This window comes from Pipistrellus kuhlii, unplaced genomic scaffold (assembly GCF_014108245.1).
Source record: "Pipistrellus kuhlii isolate mPipKuh1 unplaced genomic scaffold, mPipKuh1.p scaffold_m20_p_25, whole genome shotgun sequence".
Lineage (NCBI taxonomy): Eukaryota > Metazoa > Chordata > Mammalia > Chiroptera > Vespertilionidae > Pipistrellus > Pipistrellus kuhlii.
Window position 1 is genome coordinate 2,910,279 of NW_023425524.1, and position 24,211 is coordinate 2,934,489.

Consider the following 24,211-nt stretch of genomic DNA (forward strand, 5'->3'; position numbering starts at 1 on the left):
CAGGGATTTTCTAAATCGACAATTACGCATACCACATAGTCAGAGTCTATTTTCTAATTAAATGAAGGCTGGCAGATCATTTCCTCACGTCAAAGGTCAAGGGTACTTGGTGTGTGAGATTCCTAGAGTTACATGAAGCATGGAGTAAATAATAAACTTTTTGTTTTTATTCCTTATCTATATAAATCATCACTCTTTAAGCATTTGGTGGGAATAGCAATTCTGTTTCATAGCCACTGTTTGAAAGATTAGTAGATGCAAAGGAAATGGCTGGACAATTTAAAAGTCACAGCATCGGCCATGGCTGGTGTGGCTCAGTTGCTTGAGCATCATCTCACCCACCTAGAGGTCACCTTTTCCATCCTGGGTTGTGGGCTCAGTCCTCAATGTTGGGCATGCAGGAGGTAGCTAATCAATGTTTCACTCTCTCCCTCTCCCTTCTCTCTCTCTCTCACTCTTTCTCTCTCTCTCTCTCTCTCTCTCTCTCTAAATAATAATAATAATAATAATAATAATAATAAATAAAAACATCTTTTAAAAATACAAATAAAAGCCACACTATTGGTTTTTTCAAATTCTGCAACAAGTGTTTTTATTTTCCTGCTTACAAATAATTATTTTTCTGCTTACAAATGATATTTGTTTTTCTCAAGCACAACATTTATTCAGAATAAATGGCTTTCAGAATAGATTCAATGCTTCAGTTAGCTTTGACATTTGTTCAGGTCAAGTATATAAACCTGAGTCTCTTGACTCTTTTTTTTTTTTTAATATATTTTATTGACTTTTTACAGAGAGGAAGAGAGAAGGATAGAGAGCTAGAAACATCAATGAGAGAGAATCATCTATCAGCTGCCTCTTGCACAACCCCTACTGGGGATGTGCCCGCAACCAAGGTACATGCCCTTGACTGGAATCGAACCCAGGACCTTTCAGTCCGCAGGCCGACGCTCTATTCAGTGAGCCAAACCGGTTTCTGGCTGAGTCTCTTAACTCTTGATTCTATGAGTAGATCTTCCTGGGCAGAATCTCCTGCCTTATGAGACCGGGCCTTTCAAGGAACACCTTGATGTCCTCCAAACAAACAGCTGAATTAAACAGACGTTGACTGGAAAAGGGAAAGTTTAAAAAGGATTCACTGTCTCTTTCACCTTGCCTCTCTCTCCATGCCCTCACCTCCACCTGGTAAGACTCAGAATGTCCTTTTTCTTTTCTTCCTAGTAAACCCTACTCACCTTCAGAAGCAGTGCAATGTAGGCAGGCTTCTGTGACAACTCTGGTCACAGCGATCTCTCCAGATCTCACCACGTTTGCCCGCCTTGTTCTCTCCTGATATCAAACAGGACCTGTTTTGATTCCCATACTTTGACAGCTGTCTTGTCTGTCCAATGCCCTCAGAGGCAGGCACCATCTGTGTTCCATGTCATTTTTTAGTGTGTTTAAAAAATATATTTTATTGATTTTTTACAGAGAGGAAGGGAAAAGGATGGAGAGTTAGAAACTTCAATCAGCTATCTCCTGCACACCCCCCACTGGGGAGGTGCCCACAACCAAGGTACGTGCCCTTGACCGGAATCGAACATGGGACCTTTTAGTCCACAGGCTGACACTCTTATCCACTGAGCCAAACTCCATGTCATTTATATACATCCCTTCATTCTTTTCTTCTTTCCTCCCTTCCACAAACATTTACCAGCCAGCCACCTGTTTGTCATGCACTTCCCTAGACACTGGAGAAAGAGATAAATGTGTATATGCCATAGTCCCTGCCTTGGGTTCTTGTATGATTTCGCCCCTCCTATCTTACCTGCTTCATTGTAACACTTTTTTTTGAGCTCTAGACAGGTCTAAGGATACTCAGCTCACTAAATAAACTCTGTCCTCCCTTTTCTCTGTGTCTGAGAATACGGAGCCCCTCTGCTCCCATGACATCCTCCATCTGGTTTATATCTGACTAACACCTACTCGGTCCTTCTGGTCTCAGCTGAGATGATGCTAGTGCCAGGAAGCCCTCCAAAGTGAGGTGCTCTTATGCATTCCCTTGTGCTCTGCCCAACATTGCACTTTCAAAACAGAGTTATAACTGCCTACTCAACTCTGTGTGTCATTGCTATCTATTATCTGTTAGTAGAAATGTGTGTTTCTTTTGTGTATTGGGTATGAGCCATGTATACGTTTAGCTCCTGGTGCCTCGTAGGCTTTTTAAAAATACATATTCAATGAATGAATAAAGGTAAACAGGTTGCAACCCTTGCCCTTGAGGACATCACCATCTAGTGGGGGAGACAGATATGTGGTTACGCCGTCATCAAGGGGCTAAGTTTTAGAACAGATGCATCGTAAAAAGCTCATCTTGCCTGGGAATGTCAGGTCCTTCACCAAGGAGGTGATGTTGGAGCTGAGTTCTGAAGGACTGCAAAGGCAGATGCTCAGTAACCAAGTACCGTAGGATGTTCCCAGCATGCCTCTGTATGAGGACCAACAGGCACCCATGCCTCTGCATTTGCCAGACCTCTCTACATTTGTCTGTTTCCCAGCAAGGTAGTGTTTCTGGTGGGCTAGTCCCTCTCACCTCTCTGCGCTCACCACAGCGCCTCTAATTCAATAAAGCAGGTGGTACGTATCCTCCGTGGGTGTTTGGCAAATAAAACTAGCTGTTTATGGACCCTGCTTCTGCTCACATTTCAATTCTGATGTTCAGGATGGCCCGCAGCACAGTTATCATTAAGGCTGTCATTTGATTCACTTAGAGATGCTCAGTGTCCTCAAGTTCACTTCTGCCCTCCCAGCCTCTTCCTCAGGTGCCTACCTAGACACACACACACACCCACCCTTTGAGCAACTCCAACTCCCAGACCTTTTCCTTCCCAATATCTTACCAAACCTACACATTCCTGGAATGGACTTTAGAGTTCAATTTCTTCATTTTCTCTAGCCCAGTGGTCAGCAAACTGCAGCTCGAGAGCCACATGCACTCTTTGAGCTCCCAAAAGAAATCTCAATCGTTGTACTGTTGATACTTGGCTCTGTTGACTAATGAATTTGCCGACCACTGCTCTAGACCAAGACACTAAAGGTCCAGGAAGGTGACATGAATTGCCCAAGTTAATGTGACGATCTTAGCAGCCTAGCTGAGACAGACCGTAGGTCTCCTGCCTCCACGTCCATTGCTCTTTCTTTCACACGCTGCTGTCCATCTGAACACCTTCCATCTCTGACTGCTGGTCAAGAGTGGCAAGGACCTGCTGCTACTCATGCTGAGCAAGCATCTTTCTCTTTGCCATAGTGATCAGGGTTCTAACAAGGATAGATGCTGAAGAGAGTTCATGTTAACTTCCTCTCCTGATTATGTTGGTCACACCACTTTAGCTCCCAAAATCACACTTCGGCAAGCGACCCTGTCTGGGCCGGGCTGTGTACAAACCTGTTCGTTTTCTGCAATGTGCTTTCTTAGGACTGGGCAGTGAGCAACATTCACTGTCTAATCCTATATTCAAAGCCCGCGGGAAAGGCACACCTTCCCGAAACCATGGCAGCAGGACTCCAGGGTCATCCCCGGCAGCTTTACAACTTCCTGGGGGGAAGAGTGCAGATCATGAATGTGCTGTGATTTCTGTGAAGGGCATCGAAAGTCCTTCGAAACATTCATGAATGGGTCTTTTTTATACAGCTTGGACGGAAGTCAAGAACTTCACCAGCAAAACAGCCATAATGAAGCCCCAGCACAGAGATGCACGAATGCCTGAGGGCAGGACAAAGGCCAGCGTAATCAGCCAAGAGCAGTTACTTCCACAAAATGCATTTACCTGAATAGGAACTTGAGTGGCTTCCAAGAAGTGACAAGTATGCTTCCAAAAAGTGTCAGATGTCCTTTATCCATCCTGTAAAGCTGAGAGTCTAAATTTAAATTTTATTCTACTTTGGGATTGGGGTATATTTTGGAGTTTAATCAGCAGATCTGGATGATCTGAGGAAGCACTGATTTCTTTCTTTAAAATATATTTTAATGATTTTTTTTTCAGAGAGGAAGAGAGAGGGATAGAGAGCTAGAAACATCGGTGAGAGAGAAACATCGACCAGCTGCCTCCTGCACACCCCCTGCTGGGGATGTGCCCGCAACCAATGTACATGTCCTTGACAGGAATCGAACTTGGGACCTTTCAGTCCAAAGACTGATGGTCTATCCACTGAGCCAAACCGGTTTCAGCTGATTTATTTTTTTCCAGATGGAAAAAGGAAAATGGAAGGCTTGCCTTTTCTGCAAGCTTTGAATATAGAATTGCAGGTCTCTGTGCTCAAGGAACCCTACAGCACATCTCATCCAACCAGGTATTTTGTAGATGAAGAACTGCTCTCTGTTAACCTGATAACATAGGAATCCTCTATCCCAGTGGTCGGCAAATTCATTAGTCAACAGAGCCAAATATCAAAAATACAACGATTGAAATTTCTTTTGAGAACCAAATTTTTAAAACTTAAACTATCTAGGTAGGTACATTGTTATTAATTTAATTAGGGTACTTCTAAGCTGGCCTTTGCTGAAAACTCAAGGGGCCAAAGAGTCGCAGTTTGCTGACCACTGCTCTGTACTATTTTGTGAAATTCGTCCTGCTCTAGAAACAGGGATTAATGAGGAGGAACCTGGGCACTAAAGAGTATTTATATTATTGTAACAGCCCCGACAGAAATCAATGTTCTGGACTTTACCTATGTGCCTTCAGTTTATTTTATTTCCATCCCATTTTCTGTCATACAGAGTGGACAACCACTTGAGGTTTCTTTGAGAAAGCATATGAGTATCTACAGTGCTTTGCGTTAACTTTAAAGTAATTTCTTCAGTTTTTGTGTTTTAGAAAAATTATTGAAATGAACTTCAAGCGTCTGTTCAAAGACACTTACATTTCTTCATCGAAAAATTAAGTGAAGACACACTTTCTAGATGACCTTGTGACTACCCGATTGGACAATGTATGGAAAAGTACTTTAAAAAAATATAAAGTGCTTTGTAAAGAAATGGCTCTTTTTGTTTACTTTATGTACACTTTCTATTCCATTCATTCCTCCAGCAAATATTTGTGAAGCACTCTGTGCTGGATCCTATGCTAGACACTGTGGACATGAAGTGGCATTTATGAGACCCCAACTCCAGGAGTTCACAACCAAGTCTGTACCTGAGCCTGGAAACCGTCCACCCCCACCCTCACCCCCAATAAAACAGTAAAAAACTAGGCAAGGTTCCCTGCTACGTCCTGTCACATCACTTAGTACTTCTTTCTTTAGCATTATAGACTAAATCGTGGTGTTTTTTTTGTTTGTTTTTTGTTTTTTCCATTTCGGATAGTTAAATAATTCATGAATTGCTGACTACCTGTGCCAGTTGCTAGAATTTTAAATGGGAACAAGTGCTTAATCTTTTTTATTCTCTGCTCTGTACTGGAATGGAAACAGGGAGCAATGCACAGTTGCTGAATGGGTGGATGGGTGAATGAATGGGAAATCCAATGCAGGTCCCAAGCGTAAGCCAGTGACGGTGTAACACGCAGTACTGTATGGGGTGTGCATAGCACCCTGGGAATTTGCAGGGGGCGCATTTCAAGCTAGGAAGAGAAATCTATCTTTGCAAAATCTACCTTTACAGACACTTGCATGCTACCCTCGCCCACCGGCCTGCCTCTGGTTTCACAGGGATTGTCCTCTGCAACTGTCAGGATCTTGCCTACAGCAAAGCCCTCATAAGATCGCTTCAGCAGCCGAAACCGGTTTGGCTCAGTGGATAGAGTGTCGGCCTGCCGACTGAAGGGTCCCACGACCGATTCCAGTCAAGGGCATGTACCTTGGTTGCAGGCACGACCCCGGTGGGGAGTGTGCAGGAGGCAGCTGATCCATGATTCTCTCTCATCGATGTTTCTAACTCTCTATTCCTCTCTGTAAAAAAATAAACAAAATATACTAAAAAAAAAAAAGATCGCTTCAGTGACAGGGGACAACAGCCAGAATTAGCCAGAATGAATAAAGGGGTTCGATCCGGGGAGGAGCACGCGCACCGAGTCGGTGCCAGGCCTCCACGTCGGCGTGGGACCCCGGGGCCGCCGCCGGTCACGTGACGCGGACCTGGCGTGCCGGGGCGTTCTGCGCCTGCGCAGTGCGGGAGGGGGCGGGGCAGCCGCGTGCGCTGACAGCTTCCGGTGTGGTGCCCCCGCCCCTGCGTGGCAGCAGCTCTGGGGCTCGGCGGCGGCGGCGGCGGCGGCCACCGCGGGGCGGCGGCGGGGGGCAGGGGGCAGGGCGTGGTCGGGTCGGTCAGGTGAGTGCCCGGCGGGGCGGCCGGGAGCCATGGCCTGCTCCGTGGTCCAGTTCTGCCACTTCCAGGACCTGCAGGCCGCCCGCGACTTCCTCTTCCCTCAGCTGCGGGAGGAGACCCCCCTCGGCGCCCTGCGGAGGGACCCCAGTAAGTGCCCCCTGCCCCCGGGCTCCCTCCCTCTGCCCCGCGCCCTGCCCTCTCCTCTCCTCCCCGCGGGGACCCCTGCCCGGCGCGCCCCCACGTCCCCTCCGCCCGCCCGGCGGCGTGGGGGTCGCCTGCCTGTCGCCCGGTGTCTCCTACACACATCGCCGTCTGCCCCCAGCCTCGTCCTGCCTCCTCGGGGCTCCGTCCGGCCCGGCCCCCAGCCCCCAGCCCCCACCCCTGGCGAGTGTCCTCTCCATCGCCCCCGCCTGCCTGCCTGCCCACCCGGTGTGCCCCGCGCCTGATGACAGCTGTCGGCGCTACAACCCGATACCGCCTCACCCCCGGCTCCCTCTGGGTCCGGCTCCCCCATCCCTGGATCCGGATCCCCCCTCCCTGGGTCCGGCTCCCCCATCCCTGGGTCCGGCTCTCCCCTCCCTGGGTCCTGCTCCCCCATCCCTGGCTCCCCCAATCCTAGGTCTGGCTCCCCCTTCCCTGGATCCGGCTGTGTCTCTCCCCCCCCCCCCCCCCCGCCCCTCCCGGGTCCTGCTCTTCCCTCCCTGGGTCCTGCTCCCCCATCCCTGGCTCCCCCAATCCTAGGTCTGGCTCCCCCTTCCCTGGATCCGGCTACCCCCCCTCCCCCCCCCGGGTCCTGCTCTCCCCTCCCTGGGTCCCGCTCCCCCATTCCTGGATCCGGCTCCTCCATCCCCGAATTCGGCTCTCCCCTCCCTGGGTCCCGCTTCTCCACCCTGGGTCCCGCTTCTCCACCCTGGGTCCTGCTCCTCCATCCCTGGCTCCCCCAATCCTAGGTCTGGCTCCCCCTTCCCTGGGTCCCCGGCCTTCTGTTATTCCCCCTTCCAGAAGTGTTTATCTTCCCCCTCTTCTCCCAGCCCTCCTCACCCCCACCTTCAGATGTAGAGACCAAATGGCTGATTGACAAGTGAATGGCTCCTAAGGTGTGAGTAAGCGGCTCCTAAATCAGGGTAATAGCCTGTCAGGGAGGGAGCGAGAACCCACAGCAAGCACTAAAACCGCATGTAGCGTGGCATTCCCAGGTACTTCATTGATAGGGGAGGCCTCCCACCATTATTATCACCAAAGAGCAGGCAGCCTTTGCCCGCGTCAGGTCAGGTCCCAAGGCAGGTTTGTGAGTCACTGCCCGGCTCCTCGGCGTGTCCTCCGTGCCTCCTATGGAAAGAAAGGGCGTGTGTTGTGTGTTTTGTGTTGTGTTTTCTTCCCATTTCCAACCGGAAGTAGCACTTTGGGCTTGGCAGCAAGCGCCTGCTGTCACTTTGAGCTGTGCTGGGATGGTGATCAAAGGCCCACCAAATAAACCCTACACCCCCCCCCCCTTTTTTTTTTAATTTCCAGGCTATCAAATCAAAACTGTCTGAGTACTTATTCTAGCGCTACAAATCCAACAAGGTTGGTGGTCTCTGTCCTCTTGGCGCTAATAATTTCCTGGGACAGATACACTGGCAGCTACCATGCAGCGCAAGTGAGCTATGTGCATGGATGAATATACTTATAAATGCACACCTACTGTATTTTTATGAGGCCCTTGGGACACTTCCTGAAGTGGGAATATGGACGCCTACCTTTGAAGTAGCAGTTCGATGAGTAAGGGAGAGGTAATGACATGTGTGGAGGAAGGATGGCTGAAATAAATGACAGGGCATTTGAGAACTAAGAAAACCTAGAAGAGGAGAATGGGAGGGACTGGGGGGGGGGGGGGGGGTTGTGGGGGGGAGGACTGTGAAGGTAACAGGAAGGGAGCTGGATCATGAGAAGCCTCCCGGAAGTAGTGGGATGCCTCCGAAAGGTAGGCAGAGAAGCGACATGCGTGGATGGTCACATTGGAACTTGATGTAGTCAGCGAAGTTTTTGAATCGCTATGACATACTTCCACAGCCATGGGCAGGAGAGGTCGGAAGTTGAGTTGGTTGGGATTCTATTCCAATAATCCATGCAAGAAGTGATGGGAGCTTGAACCAAAGCTGCCTGAGCAGGACTTGAGAGGAAGGGCTGGATTAGAGAGCATGAAGGAAGTAGAATCTGCAGGACCTGGTGATGGGGTTATAGCCCATGAGTGAGAGGAAGTTGAGAATGCCTCTGGGCTTTTGACTTGAGCAAGGGAATATAATGAGAGAAGGAAGGAGGTAAGTTTTGGACCTTCTGCATTTTAAATGTTGTGGTACGCCCAAGTAAGGGGTCCAGTCCAACACCAGATATAGAGGTCAAAAGCTTAGTAAGGACTCCTGGCTCAGAGATGTTGAGAGTTAGCAGAGTCTGATGAGTTTCAAGGTTTATGCATACAGCCATGTCCCGTTAGGACCCAATGGTTAGGTGGTCATGTTGTTCTGTGAACAGCATAGAGTGTACATACACACATCTGGGTGGTACAGCCTGCTACTTTAACTGTATGTGCCATATTTCATACGACTGGCAGCACCACAAACACTGAGTAAGGCGTTGTACTGTGAGGTTAAGATGGCCACAAAGTCACTAGACAGCGAGGATTCTTCAGCTCCGTTACAGTTTTACAGAACACCATCATACATGTGGTCCATCATTGGCGGAAATATCTTTTGCAGTGGGTGGCTGCTTAGTTGACTTGAACTGAGTACTCAAGTTTGAGTTGGGTGGGGGTTACTTGGAAGAAGACTGAGCAAGAATAAGAGAGAGGGAAAGTAGGTGAGCTGAATGCCCCAGCAGCTGATGGAGGAGAGAAATGGATGAGAGGTCAGAGCAGTCAGCTGTTGCAAATGCAGCAGAGGTGAGCTGAGGTAAGGATAGAGACGTGCTTGTTGGTCTGGGGAAGATGGAGGTGACTGGGGTTTAGGACAGGAAAGGAGGTGGCAGAAAGTATATTTGCAGGATAACGAGGAGATACAAAAGGAAGTTGACTACTTCAAGGAGCCGAGGTGTGAAGGAGAGTAGACACGGGCCTATAGATGGGACGCAGAGAAAAATAACACAGTCTCTTTAGCTCACTCCCTTAATCCCAGCCACCATCTTGCTCTCACCTGGACAATGGCACCTGTCTTCTACCAGATTTGCCTGCTTGCACTCCTGGTTTCTTGTAACTAGTTCTCAAAGGCAGACAGAGTGAGTTCTCAGACATCGTTTAGATGGTAACATTCCCCTCTTTAGAAATCTCTGTGCTTCCGATTGCACTTACATATAAAATCCAACATTCTTGCCTGGCTTACAAGACCTCTGAGGCCCCGCCTCCTGCCACTTCCCGCACCTTGTGCTCCTCTCCCTTATTTCTTATGCTTCAAACATACTCTGTGTTGTTAAACCAGCCAAGCGTATTGGCACAAGCGGCCTCTGCCCTTGCCCTTTTCTCTGCCTTGGATGCTCCTTGCAGGTCTTTGCATGCCAGCTGCATCTTGTCATGCAAGTCTCAGCTCAAATGTCAACATCTCCATGAGGCCCTCTCTGCCATCAAATCTAAAGTAGTCACTCCTGCTCCCTCGGTCTCATTTGCTGCTCTCAATCATGTCATCTTGCTTGTTCCTGTCGAGTGTGGCAGTCTCTAGCCATATCAGGCTGTTGAGCCTTTGAAAGGTGGCAAGGGAACTATATTTTTAATTTTATTTACTTTACATAGCCCCATGTGGCTGTTGGCTGCCATACTGCATGGCACGGTTGTAGGTGCTAAAAGTTAGGCACGTACAATCTGAATAGTGGTCCAAGGTCACACAGCAAAGTGGTGTAGCCTTATAACTCAATCAAGGTAGTTGGGGATGTAATCATACCCCACACATCTAGGTTAATTTGCCTATGAGTTTGAAGATAATCAATTTATTACCCTTTTAAATCAAATTCTTAGGTTTGTGTTTGTTGGTATTATTATGGCTGACATCAGTTTAGGTAGAAAGTACCATATTTTTCGGACCATAAGACGCACTTTTTTCCCCCCAGAAGTGGGGGGAAAAAGTCCCTGCATCTTATGGTCCAAATATAGCCTACACATATACTTTAAAAAAAAAGTTTTTTTACTTGCCCAGCTCTGAAATGGTTCTAAATGCTGCTGTTTACTTTACAGGGTTGATTACATGTGTTTATGACTGTGATGTTGGGTTTTAATGCACATAAAATATTTTAGGACACTATTTGTTTCAGAATCTTTTTTTCTTCATTTCCCTTCTCTAAAAACTGGTGCATCTTATGGTCCAGAGCGTCTTATGGCCCGAAAAATACGGTAAATGGAGAAAGAACCTCTCACCCAGTGAGCCCCTTTGCCAAGACTATATTTTATAGTGCAAATGGTGCTTTAATTTATAAATAAAAACCAGGGAAATGGCTTGCCCTGCTGCAGAGAGTTTACTTGGAATTCTGGGAAAGGCTAGGGCCTTGGATTTCAGTAATCCCTCCGAGCCATCTTTTGCAAAACATCAGGTTTTGTAAAGAGCTCTATTAAAAAAAAAATTGAACCTAAATTTTTGTGAGGGTGAAATCTATAGAGTAATAATGAAGTTAGTTGAGGGGGGTAAATAGTACCTGTCTTGCTCTGGGTGGTTTGGCTCAGTGGATAGAGCATCGGCCTGTAGAATGAAGGGTCCCGGGTTCGATTCCAGTCAAGGACACATGCTCTATCCCCAAGATTGTGCAGGTGGCAGCCGACCAGTGATTCGCTCTCATCTTTGATGTTACTCTCCCTCTCCCTTCCTCTATGAAATCAATAAAAAATACATTTTAAAAACATAGTACCTGCCTTAAATTGCTGATGGTGTTTGACTTTGATTTTCTCCACTTTATTATTGTTATAAGTGATTACTTTACTGGGAAGCAGAAATCATGAGATTATTTCTTTTCCTAGCTCACATCGTTTTAATTTCTTATCTCAGCTAATGTCTAGAGTATCCGAAAGAGAACTTACTTGTCATGAACTATTGGTCCTAGATAAGTGATAATTTGGGAGGCTTATCAATTGGGTTAATAATTCTTTTATTTTAATGTGAGCAGCTGCCATAGACATAGCGCTAGCTGGTACCTGGGTATCTGAGTTATCAGAGAATAGCAACATGATGTGGTTACCTTTTATCTTCAGTTATAAAATGAGGCTGTCCTCTGTCGCTTTAAAGCAGACATCAAACCCTACTGTTTTCCCAGTGATTTACGTTAGTGATAATCTATCATAATTGCTGGTATTTGAAGGATTTAAGGGAAGCTTTCTCATAGGGACAGTAGTTGAATATTAGGATGGGTTTAATAAGAAAGATGTTGAATTGGCTTCGTTAGAATATTCAGAATTAGCCTTAGCTGGCAGTATTCACATACCTTCAACTACATTTCATAGTGGCACACCCTCCCTCGCCTGATTAGCTAGGCTTGTCTTTGCTGCTTCGGATGCAATAAATCAGTAACATAAGTATGAGGTTGTAGGAAATGATTATGAGAGATATATAAGTTCTTTCTAACAAATTATTGCCCTTCCTTTGAAAACCAAATAATACAACAGAAAAGAGGGCATATTAAAGTTCTTCAAGTCTGTTTTATTGTTTTTGTTAAGTCAGAAGATTTCACATTTTGGGGCAAAGGGAGCATATTTAATAAACCTCTTTCTGCCTAAAGATATTTTCAATTCTGTCACTTTGTGAATTGGCTATCAGAACATGTGTTCTTATGGGATGTATATGAGTCACATATTTGACAATATGAGTCATTAGAATTCTAGAACGGAAAGGGACCTTACAAATCCAGTCTGATTTAATCATGGGATTTGAAAGAGCTAAATCCCAGCTGTTGAAAATGGGATGGCCTCGTCATTTTAGATTGCTACACATTTTTATGTGCTGAAAGAAAATGCTAATATGAAATTTAGTTTATCCTTTCCATCTCCTTAGAAATAGAAAAATATTAATAATTCGGGGGCATAGGCAATCCAGAAGCAGATTCTCCATGATTTTAGTCTATTCTTTTCTTTTCTTTTTCTTTTTTAACTTTGTAGTGCTACATGATACTTTCCTAATCATGGCCTGGAAGGCCCAACTAAATGTTATTGGATCCCCTGAATTTTTTTTATTTTTATTGATGTTTTACAGAGAGGAAGGGAGAGAGATAGAGAGCTAGAAACACTGACCAGCTGCCTCTTGCACACCCCCTATCGGGGATGTGCCTGCAACCAACGTGTATGCCCCTGACCGGAATCGAACCTGGGACCTTTCAGTTTGCAGACCGACTCTCTACCACTGAGCCAAACTGGTTTCGGTGATCCCCTGAATTATTTACAAGCCATATTTTCTAGAGGTTCTTCCTCTTTATAGAAACAAGTATATAATCCCTCTTTTTCTTGTCTCCGGAAGAACGGAAATGAATTTGCCTCCGTGCTAATAAGCTCTTTCATTAGGCCATAGGGATTAAATTAAGTTTTTCTTTTCCTAACATTTAATGATTTCAGCGTCTCATTTAGTTCTCGATCTTGACATCCTCATATTGGAAAAAGCAAATGCTGTCAAATTAATTGCCCACTTCTAGAATTCAATTTCCTTTCCAGCGTCAGGTTCTTACTATATGACAAACATACAGGCAGTTTATGAGTTTTATGAGGACAGACTGTTCAGAAGCAAATCAGAATAATGTACTTTTGGAATTAAAAATCGTTATAGAAAGCAGAAGTTGAATTTCTTATTTAAGCTTTTGTTGGTAGAATAACTCATTCATTGGAAATAACCCTAAAAAAGACATCAGTAATTTTTTTTTTTTTTTGATGGTTGATAAAATGTGTTTTCTCGGTGTGAAGGGTTCAGTGAGTATATCATTTATCAAGGGAGAGACCGAACAGTTTTTTCATGCTAGTGTAATCTGATCTATTCAGGGAAAAACTTCTCTCCAGAAGGAGGTGTAGTTACATTTTATATTTTGAAGTTATTGGTTTCATTTATTCAGGCAAAACATTTAACTTGATACGGGTAAGAACAAGGGTTTATGCTTATGTTACCAATTATTCTAATCTTCTTTAGTGCTGGGTACAAAAAAGTTAAGGACTGAAAAGACAAGTTACTAGTCAGTGAGGAGGTAGGTAGTTGCTTTTTGTTAATTCTCTTTTATTCAAAAATAGAGTAAGTATGATTTAAGATGTGGTATAACATCAAAGAGAAGGGTATTCAGCAAAGGAGTTGGACTAACAAAATATTTTAAGTGGACAGTCTTCTTACTTCAAATTAATCTTCAATACATCCTTGATTTTGGGTGAATTTCAAGGAAAGATGGCTAGAATATGAAAAGATTAGGTATGTGTGTGTATAAGTGTTGGCACACACACAGTATACCCACTCCCTGCCCTCCAAGGCTTAATCGTTAGTTGTATAGACAGGCATCTATATTTATGAAAAATCAGACAGGTTGACAATTCAACAGATGACCCACGCAGTTTGTAATTAAGTCCTGGGGGGAAAAAAATACAGCCAAATGCTGTGGTTTCACAAGAAAGATCATTGGTGGATGCCAAGCAAACTTCCTAAAGGATTCCTCTGAGCCTTTGAGTAAAAGCCGAATCTGGAGAGGTAGACACAGTGTGTGTGAGGCAGAGGCAGAGAAGGAGGAATCGAGGATGTTGTATTTGGAGAATGGTCATTTTATCAGCACTTAAGAGTGTCTCCGAGTGCTTTGTGTATATTAACTGTACATATGAGTAGATACAATTACTAACTCCATTTTGCTGAAGAGGAAGCCAAGGCAGTAAGAGATTAATTAAATGGTCCAAAGTCATATAACTCCTTAGGAGTAAAGGTGGTTATCCAAGCCAGGTAGCCAGAGACCTAACAGTTAACTCGATAAGGGTAAGAACTGGGCTGTGTTTCTCACACTGTAGCCACCACCACGGTGCTGGCAAGCCCTTGAAATGTGACTAGCCCAGACTGAGGTGTGCCCTAAGTGTCAAGTACACATCAGACTACGAAGCCTAAGAGTGGAATACACAGAAAATAATATCATGAGCCATTGAACATAGATTGCATATTCAAACGATAATACTTTCACTATTAACGTCACATAAAATACTATTACAACTAATTTCACCTAGTTTTCAAATACAGCTGCTAGTAAATTTTAAATTACTTGTGTGGCTCGCATGGTATTTTTCTTGGCTAGTGCTGCTAACGCCTGCCCACCAGTGAGGGAAGAGTCCAAGTGGAGAAAAAGAAAGAAGGGTGATGGATGGTCGGAAAAGGATGTGTAGGATCAGATTTTATTGGGATTCAAGTTTATCTTGGAAGCTAGCAATCTGCCTCTGATTTGTGGGTGGGGCCAACCCTGAAACTTCAGTCATCCCTCATTCATTACTTTGATCTCATCCTTGATGAGGTCTTAGGACTGCCTGGAGAAGGAGGGGGATCAGCAGAAGAGACCAGCTCTGGTTGTATGAAGGCAGTGCGTGTGAATGCCATTTTCTTAATTTTCTGCTCGGTTCTGTTGATTTGAACTTCAGCCGCCTGCAAAAGAGGGTCAAATGATTTTAACGGAAGTCAGGAGACTGCAGACATTCTGTCACTGGCATTGCACAGAAATAGCTACAAAGGCAGTGCACAGTTTGCAGACGGATGGATGCTTTAAATTGTTTCCCATTGTTAAAACGATTAGAATTTGGAGTGCATTTTCTTACAGTATTATAAAGAGGCTTGGGATTCTAGGGTGGCCTTCAAAAACATCTCGAGGCTGCCCGAGTGATAGCTTTGTTTCACCTTCCTTTAACCTCTGTTTGTGCTTGGAAAATGTATTCTTGTGACAGTGAGAGATGCCTGATTAAATTCTTTCCCGCTTAATAGAAACTCCCCCGCCAGGGGCCATGGAGAAATGGCTAGGCCGTCATAAACACAGATAGCTTGTATAAAAGAAAGCATTTTTTTTCCAAGGATGTGTTGAATTGTGGCATATAGAGATTTTGGGTCTCTGCAGGGGCAGGAAGTCCAATTTGCTGTGTTCTGTTTGATCGGATGAGTCATCTGTGAATTGAGTCAGGTACTCTTTATGCCAGGATGGAGGAGAAATAACACAGTCTCCATGGCTTGGTTTTGTACAGCATTCAACAGAGGTCATGTGCACAGACTAATCTGTTGGAAGGCTTATTTGCTTTTGTATTGCCAGCATTTAGCTCAGTCTCAAGACAAAAAAGATGCTTTGTTTTTTTTATTTTATATTTTTTTATTAAATTATTATTTTTGTACATATACCAATGCCCCCCCCCCCGTACATACCCTCCCTCCCCAGAGTTTTGTGTCCATTGGTTGTACTTATATGCATGTATACAAGTCCTTCGGTTGATCTCTTATCTCCCCCAGATCTCCCCAACCTCCCTGCTGTAATTTGACAGTCTGCTTGTTGCTTTACTGTCTCTATATCTATCTTTTGGTTCTTCAGTTTATAATGTTCTTTATCATCCATAAATAAGTGAGGTCATGTGGTGTCTCTCTTTCATTGACTGGCTTGTTTCACTGAGCATGATGTTCTCCAATTCCATCCGGGTTGCTGCAAACGATGAGAATTTTTTCTTTCTTTTTTTCCTTTCTTTTTTTTCTTTCTTTTTTATGGCTGCATAATATTCCATTGTGTAAATGTACCATAGTTTTTGGATCCAATCATCTGCTGATGGGCACCTAGGCTGTTTACAAATCCTAGATGCTATGTTTCTTGGATGGATGAATGGCTAGCTGACCTTCATCAAGTGCTGTAAATTCTGCATGGTTTTCAAAGATAGTGGTAGTTTGATAAATCCATTATTTTCACAACAATGTAAAAATTGGATTTCAGGGTGATAAACTTTGCTGGTTACTTTGCTTTCTCATACCAGAGCCAGTGAGTTTTCTCAAACGGTGTAAACGGATGGCCTAGTTGCCACTGGCCCCACAATAAGGCAGTTGTTTTCAGTGCAATGGAAAAATTAGCAGAATAGAGAGATTACCTAACCGAATTAGGTTGCCAGAGAACAAACTGTAATTTTCCAAGGCACACACACACAAAAAGACTCCAAATCTCAATCTCCAGGAAATGTTTCTATATTAAAACAATAACCATTCTTACTTTCGACCTTAACAGCAAGTCCCCCCTTCCTTCCTCCTTCCTCCTTCCTTCCTTCCTCCTTCCTTCCTTCCTTCCTTCCTTCCTTCCTTCTTCCTTCCTTCCTTCCTTTCTTTCTTTCTTTCTTTCTTTTCTTTCTTCTTTCTTTCTTCTTCTTTCTTCTTTCTTTCTTTCCTTCCTTCCTTCCTTCCTTCCTTCCTTCCTTCTTTCTTTCTTTCTTTCTTTCTTTCTCTTTCTTTTTTAATATATTTTATTGATTTTTTTACAGAGAGGAAGAGAGAGGGATAGAGAGTTAGAAACATCGATGAGAGAGAATCATCCATCAGCTGCTTCTTGCACACCCCCTACTGGGGATGTGCCCCCAACCCAGGTACATGCCCTTGACGGGAATCGAACCCGGGACCTTTCAGTCAGCAGGCCACGCTCTATTCACTGAGCCAAACCGGTTTCGGCTCCTGGCCACTTTTTAAGGACTTAGTTTAGGATGACTCCTCACTATGTTTTTTCATCTCTCTCCCTGCCTCGTCTGAGTCCCCATAGTAGTCAGTTACAACACTCAGTGTGTATTATAATTATATGTTTGTCCCCCACACTAACTACACTACAGATTCTTTAAAGAACATGTTTGTATTTGGCTCTGTTCCTGCTGCCCATGGTATTTAGCAGAACATTTGTTAAACTGCTTAAGGGACATGTATTTGGAAACCTTTTGTAAATTGTACGGCGTTAATCAGAAGACAGTGCTCCTTGAGGACTTAATATATACCTAGCAATGTGTATTCAGAACCAGTTACTTGGTATTTAAATCCCAGAGATCTAAGAGGATATTATTACCATGAAGCTAATTGAACACTGATTCCATATACTAGACTGTAACATTTTTTGCCATCTAGACCTAGTCAATTTTAGCAACTTGTAAAACCTCATAGATGGGAAAGATCTATTTCCTTCCTACCGTAGGCATACTAAATATCAGGTTCAGTCCATCTTTTCCATTGATTCTTCCCTTCAGATCCTTAAATCTGGTCCGTTTCAATACAGTATTTTGTTCATATTTTATAGTGTTGTAATGGCTAAATCTTGAGGACTAGCACTGCCAGCTTACATGACAGGCATTGAGGACATTAGTATGCGACATGGTTTTCATTATATAACAGCCCTACTAGATGTAGATACTGTTATTTTCCAAGCTTTTACAACAAGAGAACTAAAGCTTATCGATGTGGGTAACTTGCCCTAGATCACAGAGATGGTAAATGCTGGATCCAGGCTAAGAACCTAGGAAATCTGATTCTGGGGTCTAAATTTATAATTCATCTATTGTTTGACTCAGAATAGATGATTTTAAAAAATGATAGTTTTATTCATTCTTTCTGATAGGATACCATAAGAGATAAATGCAAAAATATTATATAAAAACATGAAACATGAACAATATAAGGAATCATACTCTCCAAACCTATATGGGATTTTTAATCCCTTGTGACAGTGTTTGTTGAATATCTTATTTTAATCCACGAAAATGTTCTCATGTGTCAGAAATCACAGAATATCAGAAAAAGGTGGAAAATAGTGGATCTGTCATTTCAATATTTAGTTTTCACTGATACCTTGTCTTATAAAAAATAACTCACTTTTTAAGACATCTATGTAAAATTTTAGGTGTTTTTGTCCGTGTGTATATTTAATTTGTCTAATGTCTTAAGTAACAAATGCTGTCATTTTGAGATTTCTTTTTTTTAAGTCACCATTTCAGTTTGGTTTAAATGTGGAGAAACTTGATGTCCAGTATCTTAAGATCCAAATAACATGCACCGTTATATTATGACATAGATTTGGAAATTTAGGACATAAGTTTCCTGGTTATTATTACATAAGCAACATCCTGATACAATACAGTTCACTATATGTCAGCATTATATTTATATACTGTACATCTATATGATGTTTACTGTATATCAGGGCTTGTCTTTATTATGTTTAGAGAAAATGTTTTAAAAGACTTTAAGCTCTGCATTTCCTGTAAATACTTTTCATCTGTTTTAAAACAGGTAAATCAACAAACTGGGAAGACGATGGGTGGGGAGCATGGGAGGAAACGGAGCCAGCACTTCAGGAACCCGTGAGTCTTTCTCAGTGTGTGCATGCTCTCTGACAATGGCCTTTTTCCTTCTGTAGTGATGGTGACACATTGCAGTGTTAGGTTGACATTTTAAAATCTTTGTCAAGAGCATTTTTGTGCTTAACTGTACTAAGTAGATACGTGTTGTGTTATTTCCAGTACTGTCTGTGACTATGAGCCATTCCAAAGGCGTAGCCAGCTCCAAAGACAGAACAAGAATAAGAGCAAATTTTGGCCCATGTATGAAATGCAAAAGTACATGCGGTAGCTAAGATGTAGCCACCTAATCAGAATGGAAACAGGTAGCAAACTCAACACCTACCTTCCCTGCATGTCTCGTTATTGACTTTAAGGGCTTATAAAGGTGGGCATTTTGCCATAGCTTTATGCTGATAGAGAGATTGAATGAATGAGCAAACAGAATTCTGTTAAAATGAGATCAGAGTATACATACAACTTAAAAATAAATAGTAATAGAATCGATCCTACTTGCATTGCCAATGGAAGTAAAACCGTAAGTTACTGAATTATCATTAAGTTCCTTTAAAATTAGGAGGGAAAATTGTTTTAAAAATTGAAATTGTAGGTTTATGTAACTAACGGTGCTTGTAAATTTTGTTCATTGAGTCACCTGTAATCAGGTTAGTAATGAAATTTAGAAAGAGCCTCTTGCCTTGCCCTACTTTATTTTTTTTTCAGACAGATTTTTTTTTTATTGTTTAAAATATTACATTAGGCCACATTTAAATAAAATTATACATTCTCTCCCCAAGCCCCAACAGGAGTTATGCTTGTAGCCAATGGGTGCATTTAATGTTACTTTAGTAATTGGTAGGGCTAGACTTTGTGGAAAGCCGAGGTAATCCTGGGTGGTGCTGTTTTGTTTTGTTTTTTAATTTCATGCTTCTCTTGGGAAATTAGCTAGCTTGTCCAATGATGGTGTTGTTGAACAATCAGTCCCCTCCAGGGAGCAGTATCGGTGACTGTGGGTCCCATTACTATGGGGGAAGTGTTCCGAAAACCGAACCGGTAGGCAGATGCCTTGATGGTACAAAGCAATCCGATGAGCTTGCATCTTGTCGGTGCCCCATTTTTTTCTGGTGCTCACCGATCATTCTCCTCTGGGCTTTCCAGCCTGCTCTCCAGCCTCAGCTTTCTTGACAAGTTGGAAATCCAGCTTTGTTGTTCGTTATGTAAGCAAATGAGTTCAACACTAGTTCACTGGGACCCGGACTGGCGAGGGGATTTCCTCATCTCGGCTGTTCCAGGATGTTGGTGGTGTTACTTGGACTTAGACTGGAAACATCTAAAACATCTGACATGGGACAGACCCACACTCTTGTATTATTTATTAGTTATTGTATTATTTGTCTTCTTCTGTAACCTATAATACTTCTGTGAACCCCTGTATGTACTGAGCTGCCGTTTGGTTTAGAAAAAGGGGGAAAGGTAATAAATGTATTTACTTGCATGTGCAGAAAGCCTCTCTGGAAATACACCCGGATCTGATTGTGTGGGTTGTCTGTACAGTGAGCAGGGCAGCTGGAGTACAGGAGTATGAGAGGGACCTTCCAGAGCATACATTTGAAGATCTGTTGATTTTTTTTCACTCTGGGAATTGACCTACGCATGAATAATTTCTCATTTGAAAAAATGAAAAAAACCTTTCAGGTCAAGTAAAAAGAAAAAAGTGTCAGATGTAGCAAATAGTTCACAGATCCTACAGCCGTAATTATCAGACAGCTCTTTTTTGCTATCTGGCTATAGACAGCCTGGCTTTCTCTGGTATAGGATTATTACTGCATTTTCTAATAGTCATTTTCGGAGTGGCCCTTATGTGGTATTCTTTTCATGTCTTGCTGGTTTATATTTGTTTGCATTAAAAATTTTTTGCATTAATATTCAAAGCTGAGGTATGTATGCAGTGGATATTTTGCTGGACACCTTTAACATGTTTTGATAAGAAATATTATTGAGACTTTATAAAAATAATTGGGAAGATTTCCTTTCCCTTTTTTCTCCCCCTCACCCTTCAGCATGGACAAGCTAAATTGAAATACTCTCGATATTTTTTGCATATACAGTCTTGGCAATTTTACCCACAGGAAGAAGAAGGAAATACTTGCAAAACACAAAAAACTTCCTGGCTTCAGGATTGCATTTTATCCTTATCACCAACCAATGATCTTATGGTGATAGCCCGGGAGCAGAAAGCTGTATTTCTAGTGCGTGAGTATCTGTTATTTTCCAGTGGCCTTAATTTTAATGCATAGACTAGAACGGAATATGTATTAAAAACAAAATATGTTATTTCTATTGGGTGCATTATATGGTGGCATTCAAAAGTTTATGTGATACACTGAGTGGCCAGATTATCATGATCTCTGGATGCATAATAATCTGGCCATTCAGTATATACCCTATATAATAAAAGGCTAATATGCAAATTGTCCCTTTGACCAGGAGTTCAACCAGCAGGCAGGCCAGCCAACTGCCCATGTCTCCTCCCCAGGCTGGCTGGACCCCATCCATGCACAAATTCATGCACCGGGCCTCTAAAAAAAAAAAAAAATATATATATATATACACACACACACACACACACACACACACACACACACACACACACACTGAGTGACCAGATTATTATGTGTTCAGAGATCATAATAATCTGGCCACTCAGTGTATATTGTATAAAACTTTGTATTTCCTTTTTTTATATTTCTTTGTCTTTTTTTTCCTTTTCTGTTTTTTTCCCCCATCTCAGTTGTTCTTTCTTGGCTGCACACACTTTAGCCATCTCTCTGTGGCACTTTGGAGACATTGCTGGGCATTGCCCAGTCTTTGCCAGGGCAGCCAGAGCTCAGAGGGCCACTGACCCTTTTCAGTAATAACAAGAGCAAGGAGATCGTCAACTAGTATTAAAAACTCACAGTACTGCCATTTCCTATTTGGGGCATAAGTTTTCAGCTCATGATGTTTGCTGAAGGTTAAAATTATGGTTTGGGCCCTCACTGGTTTGGCTCAGTGGATAGAGCGTCAGCCTGCGGACTGAAGGGTCCCAGGTTTGATTCCGGTCAAGAGCATGTACCTTGGTTGTAAGCACATCCCCAGTGGGAGGTGTGCAGGAGGTGGCTGATCGATGTTTCTCTCTCATCAATGTTTCTAACTCTCTATTCCTTTCCCTTCCTCTATGTAAAAAAATTATTAAATATAAGGAAAAAAATTTATGGTTTGGGTATACAGAGCATAGGAAAATCTCACTGATCAAGATAAGATCCTATGTTGAATGGCTGTGGGATGACCTTATAAAGCAGATTTACCCTCCGGTAGCATAAATCTAATAGGAATTATTTTTTTTTGTCATCTAAAGATAAATGTAGTTTTATACATAAAATAGGTTGGGTATATATGAATTAATAACTTTATTATATGGATTTAATTGGAGGAAGGAGAGACGAAGGGTAGAGTTTTATAAATACCTTATTAAAATTTTTGGACATTCTCTTATATTTATGACCCAAATCTGTTAATACAGAACTATTAAATTTTGTACTCATCCTTCTAAAGGGAAAGAGTGAAATTTATAAATTACTGTTTTAGTATATTATAGTAATTTTATATGATAACTTAATTTTTTCAGCAAAATGGAAATATAGTGATAAAGGAAAGGAAGAAATGCAATTTGCTGTTGGTTGGAGTGGCTCTTTAAATGTCGAAGAAGGGTAGGTACCGATTAATTTTTTGCCTCTGTGTGTGTTAAATGCGTATATGAAATTGTTTGAATTGTAAGCTCATCTATTAAGAAGTTTCATCTTTTGGAAAGTGTACATTCATTTCAGCTTTGAGGTGATAGAGCATGACTCAGTTAGCAAGTTTTAATTTGACTCATCATGTGATTAATTAAAAACACACACAACTGTTTGGAGAGGATGTCAAGAAGGGGTCAGAGAGAATTTTTTTCTTAACATCTTTTCTACATTTTGTGTCTTTTCCGCCATCTTTCAGTGCTAATTTTATTCAGCCAGAAAATCAAGGGCAATGATTGTCTTCTCTGCTTTGCTGGCATTGAACTTGGACTTAAGGGGGACAGTGCTACAGTAATTCTTTTTTTTTTTTTTCATTTCTGTTTTGATTTTTATTGAACTATTGGGGTGACATTGGCTAATAAAGTTATATAGGTTTCAAGTGTTCACTTCTATAACATGTCATCTCTACATTGTTTTTTGTGTTCACCACCCCAGGACTACATTAATTCTTAGAACTCACAAATAATTCAAAAAAGCAAGTTGGTGAATTCAAGGGTTCCTGCTGACCCAGTAAGAGTCATATAACCAGATCTCTAACATGGTTACATGATGGAGCTGCTAGTCTCAACCTGGAGCCAAAACTGTTTCGAATTACATTTTTATCACCCAAAGCTCTCTGATCAGAATGAATACGATTTTGTAGACTTTGAATTCAGATAAAAGAAAGCCAAGTGGAAGCCCATAGTACATGCCTGCACATTGTAGATAGTCTTATCAAAAAATGAAAATATTGCCGAAACCGGTTTGACTCAGTGGATAGAGCGTCGGCCTGTGGACTGAAAGGTCCCAGGTTCGATTCCGATCAAGGGCATATACCTTGGTTGCAGGCACATCCCCAGTAGAGGGTGTGCAAGAAGCAGCTGATCAATGATTCTCTCTCATCAATGTTTCTAACTTTCCTACTCTCTCTTCCTCTCTGTGAAAAATCAATAAAATATATTAAAAAAAGAAAGAAAATATTTCTTCTTAAGTCATTTAGTCTAAAGCATGTTAAAGACTCGTCATTTCTGTCCCGAATGCAAAGCGAACATAATGGTTGAATTCCTTTAAAGACAACAAGCAAAAAGATTGATTTTGTTCAGTGATTCCCTGGTTTATGGGAATCTAGTTTCTCCTAATGGTCCTGAGGTTTGACTGGTTAAATAATAGTCAGTCAAGAAGTTATTTTAATTTTGAGGTTTGGTCTCTGAGCTCCTGACAAATTTTCCAAGCCTACATGTCAGAGAAAAGAACCGTTAGGGACCATCCACCCTAACCTGTGCTTAGAGATAGGTTATCAGGGCCAGTTTCTGCAAAATCTGAAAGGAGAGGGGAGTGGGCTGTGGTGACAGCCTGGTGAGCTTTGATACGGTCTCAGTTCTGTGTACATAATCAGTGTGCCGACCGGTTTTGCTTTCTTTACTTTCATGCCTTGCATGACAACACAGAATGAAAAATGCTGCTTTTAAATTAACCTCAAGTGAATGTGGCATTGCCTTTCGTGGGAATGGATCCTATGGTCCTACTTACAGTGCAGTTTGTTAGTTTTAAATTTGTTTTTATTGATTTTAGATAGGAAGGGAGAGGGGAGAGAGACATAGAAACATCAGTGATGACAGAGAATTATTGATCGGCTGCCTCCTGCGCGCCCCACACTGGGGGATGGAGCCCCCAACCTGGGCACGTGCCCTTGGCCAGAATTCAACCTGGGACCCTTCAGTCCGAAGGCCATTACTCTTTCCACTGATCCAAACCAGCCAGTGCTTACTGAGTTTTACTGAGACGCTGAATCAGAGATAGGTTATCAGGGCCACACGCAGAGCTCAGCCCTTGAATGTC

The 24,211-nt window shown here is 42.6% G+C and overlaps 1 protein-coding gene across 1 annotated transcript in view; it reads left to right on the plus strand.

The window, feature by feature from the left end:
* Positions 1-6,208: 6,208 nt before the first annotated feature.
* RAB3GAP2 (RAB3 GTPase activating non-catalytic protein subunit 2) overlaps positions 6,209-24,211 on the plus strand; it is a 50,093-nt gene continuing 32,090 nt past the window's right edge. Inside the window, exons 1-4 of the mRNA XM_036453585.2 lie at positions 6,209-6,445; positions 18,514-18,584; positions 20,690-20,813; positions 22,228-22,309. Of these exons, the coding sequence (XP_036309478.1) occupies positions 6,331-6,445; positions 18,514-18,584; positions 20,690-20,813; positions 22,228-22,309 (392 nt within the window). The 5' untranslated portion in view covers positions 6,209-6,330. The remainder of the gene's footprint in view (positions 6,446-18,513; positions 18,585-20,689; positions 20,814-22,227; positions 22,310-24,211) is intronic.